At 31.6% G+C, this 9,991-nt stretch overlaps 1 protein-coding gene across 1 annotated transcript; it reads right to left on the bottom strand.

Annotated features, from left to right (window-relative positions):
* Positions 1-1,286: 1,286 nt before the first annotated feature.
* LOC133189610 (trypsin-1-like) lies at positions 1,287-9,766 on the bottom strand. The gene is made up of 7 exons (XM_061325002.1): positions 9,687-9,766; positions 8,227-8,351; positions 5,334-5,434; positions 4,606-4,865; positions 3,403-3,545; positions 2,589-2,643; positions 1,287-1,440 (listed from the first exon to the last, which is right to left on the bottom strand). Exons 1-7 carry the CDS (start codon positions 9,727-9,729, stop codon positions 1,337-1,339), a joined length of 831 nt encoding a protein of 276 aa, XP_061180986.1. The 5' UTR covers positions 9,730-9,766; the 3' UTR covers positions 1,287-1,336.
* Positions 9,767-9,991: the final 225 nt, after the last annotated feature.

Below are 9,991 nucleotides of genomic sequence, written 5' to 3'. Positions count from 1 at the left end.
AGTGCAGACATTTACTTTAAACAACGTTTGTGTTGTTCAATTTAAATCTGGCAAATACATATTACTGTCTTCTATAATTATAATAGTATGAGGATAAGTTAACATATTCTGATGCTACGTTATGAGCAGGCAAAAAAGTTTAAGGTAGTCCGATCCTCAGGTTCTGAAAATCAGCTTCTAAGTAATTGAAAATGCTCACAAAAATGTCCCTGATTTCACATAGTAAAGTGAATTTACCCATGGAATTTCTTCAAAGTTCATCATTATAATTAATCATATTATATAGGAAAAATTATCAAATCTCAAATATATTTTCAGGAAATGCGAATAAAAACACCAGCTATGCATTTCCTAATTGAAAATTGATCAACAAATATAATTAAGGATAGAAAAATATAGGTATCCAGGCATTTTGAGGAAATTGCATCTTTTTTATGCTTGTACAGTATTTTAGTTCTTCTTTTTTTACTTCAATTGTCATATAATACATAATGTAAAAAGCTTGTGCTATCATTGTTATACATCACATATCACAACTAATTTCATATCACGCTAATAAGCAATAGTATCTAATGCTAGACTAAAGGAAATTCGATTTCTCTAATAATGAATTCATTTTTTTTCTTTTATGGGGTACAAATGTCAACTTTTTACAAGACCATTTCTAAGACTTCAAAGAACCTTGAATCATATTAAGATGCATAAAATGAAAATTGTTGCACGAAAAGATCTCAATTTCAAATTTCATTTTGAGACTTTTTAAATAGAATAACAAATTTAAGAGTTATCCTTCCTGGCTGAGGATCGGATATCCTTAAATTCTTGTTAAAGTAAGAATATTTTCTTTACATTATATAATGACTCTAAGAGTCGAGATACATGTACCTGATTTAGAGGATTTGAACGTTCAAATAAAAGGAACTGATTTTACTGGCTAATAGCCTTGAATATATGTAAATCATATATTGTATAGACAAAAATTGCTATCCAACTGACCAATTGATTTTCGGAGTTTTTTTTCAAAATATTTTTATAATTCCATTTTTTAATAAGTTCAAAACCAACTTAAGTATATTTCACTACAAACATTTTCTGGTACAATATTTACTGCAGAGATTTGTAGAAAGTATTTTAAGAAAACAATTCTAAACCAATTCTAAACAGAGAATATATATATATAGTCATATGTCACAATCATATGTCACAATACATATGAATTCTAATATTCACATTTGATAAGGTTAAGATTTAATAAACCCACATGAACATTTAAAACATAATAGCAATCAAGGTATATATATCACATTTATTCATTACTGGAATATTTCATATATGTTCACGTGCTCCAGTTGGCTTTAATCCAGTTTACAAAATTCCACACATCAGCATATACTCCTGGAAGTTCTGGTCTAGCGCACCCATATCCCCAGCTGACCACGCCTAAAACATATAAACACATTCAGAATTCATAGTATCTAATAGTTTAATCCACATTTTGCAAATGTTGTGTCCCTTTGTGGGGTCAACCAAAAGGTCAAAAGGGACAGAAACACATTTCTCCTTTTTATGCAACTAAATAATTGGGCATGCTCATATAAATCCACTGTGTTTGATTTTTTTTCTTTCAACATATGGTTAGCAATATCCGAGTCAACTACACGATGTAGTTATCGATGGATTATTTTTTTATAGTTAGCTGCAATATTTCTTTATAATTGTGTGTATATTAGAATACTTTCTGTTTTACGAAGTTTTCCTGACTGTCAATATTCACGATATCGTATCGATATTAACAAAGATTGTACTTGCCATCGATATCGACGATATCGTATCGATATCGTATTATTTTCATCATCACTCTTGTGGCTGTGTATTGCCTATGTACTTTTTGATTATTTAGTTTGCCCTACTGTCGATATCGTATCGATATCGAATCATGATTGCTAAAAACATACTGTTTTTACTAACTTTCACCCTAACCCAAAACCTTACTCCAACCCTAATCCCTGACAACAACAACCCCTAACCCTTTATTTGTCATCGTTTTGTTATTTATTTACATATTCATGCCACTCATGAATCAATATCGACATCGTTTGTGACCTTGTAAAATTATGTTATAAGTCAACTTTAAATTAAATTAAATTAAATTGTACAATACAAGATCGATATCGATACGATATCGGCAAGGTATTGTCGATATCGATGACATCGACATAGCACCTAGTCTTATATGTGGTATTCAGTATTTCCAAGTTCATAGTACTGATCAGGATCGATATCCACGTCGATACGATATCGACATATTGTCGATATCGACGTAGACTTCGTTCTTGGACATTTATGCCACATCCTGGAGCAATCAATATACAAGATGCAAAGATTTTTAAAGTCAAAAGACAAAATTAAAAAAACACAAAACTACAAAGGCTACTGTAAGGATTCTATGGGTTTTCCCCTAAAGATGGTGGCCAAGGGACATAACTTTTGAAAAGTGTGGATTCAACTATACAATTCATTTTTTTCCGTATGCTGTAAGCTGTGTATTCATTTTAATATATATTCACCGAATCAGAAATGAAACTTACCAGCCAGTTCCCAGGCACCATTTCTTTGAGCAACAAAAGGTCCACCGGAGTCTCCCTAAATAAAATGTGAATGAAATGAATACAAAACAGAGTTGCAGTTAGATGTGATTTATAGAATAACTTTACGCCTATTAGTTATGAAAATTTTACGTTTACATTATTTCAGCAAAAATGAAAGACTGTTCTCATAATCTCCTTTTAAAATTTTGATCATGTTGTGTCCTTATCCTATCACATCATCCGCGATATGAACAAATTCAAATTAACACTGTACAAAAAAAAAATTGTTTTTTTCTGTTTTTATGATTTTTCATAAGCTTTTACACGATCATACTTTGTTTTTCTGTAGTTCTGTCACCAAATTGCCTCTACTGTGTCGATGTTCTTGACAAAGCGAAACAATCTCATAAGGAAAAATACTTTAAAGAAATCATTTCCGTTATTCGTCTTCAGAGAAAGGGTTAAAATGACAAAAGTTGATTTAGACCACATCAACTTTGATCCCAATCCTGGAAAATCCCTATTTCCCACACTTAAGTTCTGCTTATTTGAACATATCTAAATAGCTTGATTTTAATGTACTGCTTATTTAAAATCTCTCATTTGCTGAGAAAGCAGATGAAATAGAGGTCTACTGGAAATATACTCCTGCATATACATTTATGTCATTTTATATTTTATGTATTTTTTCGTTTAATTTAAAACTGTTTTCCCCTTTAAGATATTGATTAAAGGTGATGCTAGTTTGACTTAGATTTGACAGAATTAAGGGTTTTTTTTCTTAAGATAGAACATTGTTATCTGAATCAAGTACCTGGCATGCATCAGCGCCACCAGCCTCATAACCTGCGCACAACATAGTTGCACTCTTGTAAGAACTGCCGAGGAAAGACGCGCAGGCGGAGTCAGACAGAATAGGCTTGGATACTTCCATCAGTCTGTCTGTCGTGGAACCACCTAAAAAGTAATTATCTCTTAAGATATATATATATATATATATAGAGAGAGAGAGAGAGAGAGCAAAAATAAATAAGACAACGAGTATATAAAATTTAATACAACTCTTCTGAGGACATTGAAAAAGACTGAATCAATAACTTCATACTATTTCATTTTCAAAATTGCACCCTTTTAAACACTTTTTATCATAAACATCTCTTATCTTAGGGTGTATATGATAAAAGATCAGAAATGATCTGCTTGCATAAAAAGATTTTTCATTGTTAAAGTTTCTGTAAAATTTTACTCGAATTACGAAATTTTGGACTTATTATTCATTTTAGTTCTATAATATGATGGTTAATATTCGCAAAGTCCTTAATTGCATATATCTCTCAGAATAATTCCATGAAAAGCAATATGTCAACACTATGTAAATTAACAAAAATCTTCTTAATAAGACAAAATAAATAAACAAGGGGACATGTATTCCACCAACCTTGTGTTATAGCTGTCCTCTTAGCTTATATACAATATTATTACAATGTTTATTCTTTCAAAACCTATGACCATAAGAATTATAGTTAATACCTAAATATTTTTACCTTTTTTTATCGTTTTTTCTTCATTAATTCAAAAAAGTTGTGGCATTCTAAGTATTTCGAAAAAAATTATTAATTTCAAAGAAAAAATATTTTTATTAAACGCCTTTTTTAAAGATTCAAACTTTAACTAATAAATCATATATCACAAAAATCTCTAACTAATTAACAAAGGGAAATTTGACATAGATTATGCAAAACATTTATATTTGATGTGCTATTAAGTTTGCAGATGAGATATGAAACCATGTTTTATTCGATTAATTATTAATGGATATTGCATAAAAACTATTTTTAAAGATTTCTTTAATCTTAATCTTAGTTTTAATTTGAACCGCTTTATTCGACACACCAGGAGCATCTTCGAAAAATCATATTCTCACCTTTTCACTATGTTATTCTCGAGGAAAAAAGTGTGTTGCTATGATGGTTTTTAACGGTGAAAACAAGTTGGCATCTCTTCGTAATATTCTTACCTTCAGAAGTAGTGCCCCAGCCAGTAACGTAAGCCAATTCGTTGACTCCATGATCTCTCGATGGCAAACAAGCTGGCATAACTGAACTGCTTTCAGTTGGCTGAGTGTTAAATGTTAATATGGCGATGTCATTGTTAATTGTTGCAGAGTTATAACTCCTGTGTTTTCTGACTTCTCGGACAGACATACGTTGTCCGAGATTTTGGCTCAACCTCATCTCTCCTACTTTTATTCTAAGGTTACTTGGATTTCCTAGAGATCTACAAAACATAAAATTGTCCAAGAACAACTCCTAAAAATTCATTTCATATTAATAGGCATTTAATTTCATACCATTGCCTATAAGGTACCTAGATGTAAACGTCTTATTCGAATGCCAAAAATAATGCCGTGTTTAGAATAGCAATATACAGTAACCTTCTGTATTCAATTCTTGTTCTGACCAGAATGGACCTTTTACTGATAATTGAAGTTTTGACATATCTACATCAAAATTTAACTTTTGTAGTACAATATATACTACCAACCCCAGAATCTCTCTCTCTCTCTCTCTCTCTCTCTCTCTCTCTCTCTCTGCAATACATGTAAATATATCGTCGATCTCCATAACCTACCATGTTCTCTATTAGAAAAGGTTTCACCAGCTAATACCAGATTTCTCCCGATTGACTTATTTGCAGATCTTAATAAAATTCGAAATGTTTTATAGTTTGGAACTACATTTTTACCCGTCAACACAATGGGCAGCAGTGACGACAACCAAATCTCCGGCGTCGTTCCTGACAAGGGTTCCACCGCATATGTGGCGACCATTGTACTCCAAACTAATCTATAAATATAGATAAAAACCTTACATGAACAGGGAAACTTAAAAAGAATAAGCTCCTCTAAGTTTTCTAAGTTGTAATTTTAGAATTTCTTTTCTTTTTTTGAAATTTTAATCACATTTCATCTCATTCAATTATCCTAAGAATATTTACGTGACTAAAACTGTATTCACTGAAGGAAAATTTTATTGCAACTTTTCACTAAGTACAATGTATATACAGGGCGTTTCATAGTATATACGAGGGGTTATCAAAAAGTTCGTGGACTAGCGCCATAAAATTAAAACCGCTTTAGGTACATCAATGAATTTTAATACATTTAGTTAGCATCATCTTTTCTATCGATAGAATAAACCATAAATCATAAGTTTTATTTTTTTATAAATTGTTATTGTTTTTGTAAGCACTGGTATGTCCAAGAGGCGCAACCTCAAATATGACGTTTTTTCTACCTGAGTGTAACTGAGAAAAACTCTCTTGATATGAGCATTTGTCGTCAAAAAATCCGGTTAATCCAGGCATGTGGTACAACACAATTGTTCCGTAAAATTTGTAATTTTTACCCCATTCTGTAAATTCTATGAAATTTTATCGTAAATTTATATGGAGTGTACAAACAATTAAGGGCTCAAAAATGACGTCAAAAAGGGGGGAGGGGTTTCTGTTTCCAAAATTCTTTAAAGTTTCGCACCTGGAAAAACTGGTAGAGACCTAGGGAATGTTTAAACGGGTTACAGAAAAATAAAACACATCCAGAATACTCGTTTTAAATAGCCAAAAAGATTCAGAGAGATTAAAGATGCACAGTTAAATTCAATTTGTAGTGAGGGTGTCAAAAATCAGTCACGTCGAAAAGTGACGTTGATCATGAGTGGTAGAAATTGAACTCCATCAAGCTAAGTATTCTGGTATAATCAAGTGAGGATCTTTCCTTATGTATAGATACATTTACAATATTATATGCATTGAAAGCAGCTGTTCATGACATTGTAAAGTCACATAAACAAGACGGACTCAAGTCCTTACTTAACTCCAGGTAATCACATCAAGATAAGTGTATAAGGTAGACGGAGTGGACATTGAGAAACAATGACGTTGTCGGACGTCATGAAACTAAACGGCGACAGCACCGAGTGATCATATAAAGTCTTTTTCATTTTAGAATAATTTGGCAAATTATCAACGTATCAAGTTAAAATTTTCAACATTTCTTAAACTTTTGTTGATTTATGTTTTTCATAAATGTTATAAGCACAGACTACATAGTATTAATTTTATCGCATCAGTCCACGAACTTTTTGATAACCCCTCGTATATTACATTTTTAATCTAATTATTTTTCTTACCTATCATAATTTTATTACAAACTATATATCATTTTAAACATCAAATCCTGCATTTTCATTCCATATGAAAAAGTCAAGGAAATCATGGTATCACAATGATTAATTGTGGCATAAACACCGATGTCAAAATTTCAATATTTTTCGAAATGGGCTTAACTTACCAACATATTGCTAAATTGTAAAGCTGTTTTTTTTCAATCCATGTCGCCAATATTCATTCAGAAGTTGATGAAGGAAATATCAAAAAAAAAGAATGGAAGCTTTTTAAAATGCTTATCATAAGGCTAATAACAAGGTTAAAGGACAGGGACGGGCAATATGCGATAAATGACACGGTACTCCAGAAAGCCTAAGGACTTCAATAATCGAAGATTTAATTGGTGAAGTGTAGACTCTTAGATAGTTTAACAAACTCCTGAAAAAAGTGTCAGATAGATGTTTTCAGAAATTGATGCTGGCAATATCAGCATTTCCAGCATATATTGAACTTTGAAATATGATATGAAGTTATCAGCGTACAAATTTTCAATAATGCAATACCCCAAGAAAAGAGTTTGATCTCTGCATTCGCCAATCTCAATCTTTTGGCCTTTTTCTGTAGGGGTTCTTTAGGAATAGGGTCTACAATCCTAGACCACAGATAGTGAATGAGCTCAGAAGAACCATAAACATTCAACTTAAGAGTGTCTAAGCAAAAAAAAAAATGTGTGACAAGGTTATACAAATTTCGAGAAACAACTCTCATTTGTAGTTGAGATAGTGGAGATCATTAAGAACATGTAATGTGGGCTTTTGATGTTGTGAAATTCAACGTTACAAAAATGACGTAATTTAGAAATTTCACTTATTTTCATTAATGTTTGAGATTTCGTCCAATGTGTAATATTTTAGTTGGTAATTGTACATAATGAATCTTATAGATACATGCATCAAGTTGATAAAAACACTTGTCTATGTCTTTTTCTTGTGTTTGTGAAATTGAAGATTCAAAATGTAACATATATTGTGAAACACCCTGTGCTTTGCAGTACAATATATCTGCTATTAGAGGAAAATTCAATAGATATCAAATCTTTATCAAGAAAGTGCTCCTAATAGGAAAATAAGCTTCTCATAGGGACAAACCATATAGTCTTTTGCACTGTTAATTGCACTTTCATGAACAAACCCATTTTCTTAAATATTCGGTGTTGAATGATAAAACAGAAGCGACATGACTTTTTTTTTAAACTGTATCGTCTACAGAATATAGAAAGAACAACAACAGGTCTATAGAACGGGCATTATAATGAATTAATATTTTATCAACCTTTTTCCACATACAGATAAAATAGACCCGGCATAGTATCAAGAATTTTTTTTCTTCTTCAGCAGTTACATGTATAAGCTCTTGGTTTCAAATCTGTCTTAAAATTATACTTTTTTCCAATTTGCCTATTTTGCTTTACCTGCCACGGCCACGCGTCTACGTTGGCTTCCACACCACCAACAATATACTGTGTCAGACCGTTAGGCGAACCACTCGGTGTTCCACATGGCGTGTTTTTCACGTTCAGTTTGGAATGTGGTTTACCTGAAATAAGACTGGAATCTTTATTATTTTTTTCGGAAACATAGAAGGTATACTGGAGGGAGGGGAATCGCTGTAGTTTGTCCTTGTGTATTACAACAAGGTAACTACTTTAACAAAAATTTACTATTACTTAACTATAGTTTACCATAGTAAACTATAGATTACTATAGTAAATTGTTCGATACTTTGTTTTACTATGGAATTTTACTCAAGACATTTTCTCGAGAGTTTAGGAGATTATATTTTCAAAATTCATTTCACATAATGTAAACTTTTGAAATTACATCTGAATATACAAGTAATATTTCCATTTAGTATAAAAAAAATCTTATTTTATGTTTAGAGATTATTAAAAATAGCAGTCTAAATTCAGAGTAAAAATATACTGATTTACTACAGTAAATACTTTGATTAGTGAAAACTTTAATACTATATATAGTAAACTATAGTTAACTATTGTAAACTATAGTTTACTGTAGTATTTTTTAGGGTATCCATGACTAAATATCAGTTGCACAGGCATAAATTCCAAAGCTAGATGTTACTTTTTGGAAATGCTATATGACTTTTGACTGAAAGTTTTGTTTTAATGGGACTTCTTTGCAATCGAGATGATCGGCAGGGGATGTTCACTCCTCCATGGCACCTGATCCCACCTCTAACATTTTAGAGGTCCGTGTTTGCTCTGCTCCTGATTTGCATTGTTTAATGGACATTTAAGCTTGAATACTGTTCGTTATCTCCATATATTTCATGATTTAAAACGTTACAAATATAATTCTTGAAAATGAAAAAAGGTGAAGAAAACGAACAGTACTCGACTTCATAAGTCCTTTAAACAATACAAACTGTTTACGGGGCAAAAATACGGACCCTTGAACGATCATTGGTGACATGATCAAGTGCCTTAGAAAAAACACGTATTAAAGCATTATAGCATGGGTTCTAAGAGTCAAGTCTCTACAAAATTGTTCAATGAATTACTAAGGCATAGTGCTGCTTCATCCTAAGTTTAAAAACAAACTTTAAAAAGAACTCCTCACACCATATTGAGACCAAGAGAATCCGAGAAGCAGAACTTGAATTTTTAAATATTTTCACTAAGTGAACTTTTTAAAATTAAAATCAAATTCTTAAATTAAGTAATTGGATGTTTCTGTAGCAAGTCTAAATAGTTACCAGTTACCATACTTCCAACAGAATTATTCTTCTAGCCTCAACTTATACTTTTTACAATATTCCTTTCATATCCTTCAGTTTCAGCAATTAATTGAGACGATTGCTGACATAGGTGATAACTGTAGTAACATATGAACTCTTGCAATGTTTACATACCCGAGGCAAAAGCAAGAGCGGAAGCCAATATCAATAGCCACATGTTGTTCACTCTATTTAGTCCGAACAGAGAAATTACGATTAGAAGGGAGATTTACTTATATTTCAACAAGTCACGTGCTTTTCAAGGATTTGTTATCCAAGGATTCGTTATCTTCTGACCGTATACCGATTTTGTCACGATTATAACATAAGAGGCCTAAGATTGTAGACAATTATGCTATGTTTTTCCTTGATTTAAGGTATTACAGAAAATACTGAAAAGATTCCAATAAACTAAGGAAAGAGGAAAAAGGCCATGAAGT

This window comes from Saccostrea echinata, unplaced genomic scaffold (genome assembly GCF_033153115.1).
Source record: "Saccostrea echinata isolate AGI-Se365-2 ecotype Australia unplaced genomic scaffold, CSIRO_AGI_Sech_v1 ptg000019l, whole genome shotgun sequence".
NCBI lineage: Eukaryota > Metazoa > Mollusca > Bivalvia > Ostreida > Ostreidae > Saccostrea > Saccostrea echinata.
Note: the sequence above shows the minus strand (reverse complement) of the source record. Positions and strands in the feature narration are given on the sequence as shown.

Bases quoted from the DNA above. Each gene is read 5' to 3' on its own strand.
- LOC133189610 (XM_061325002.1), bottom strand. From the start codon at position 9,729: ATGTGGCTATTGATATTGGCTTCCGCTCTTGCTTTTGCCTCGG. The intron at 5,435-8,226 runs GTAAAGCAAAAT...CTATATTTATAG, and splicing joins TAGACGCGTGGCCGTGGCAG to ATTAGTTTGGAGTACAATGG. The intron at 4,866-5,333 runs GTAAAAATGTAG...TATGTTTTGTAG, and splicing joins GCTGCCCATTGTGTTGACGG to ATCTCTAGGAAATCCAAGTA.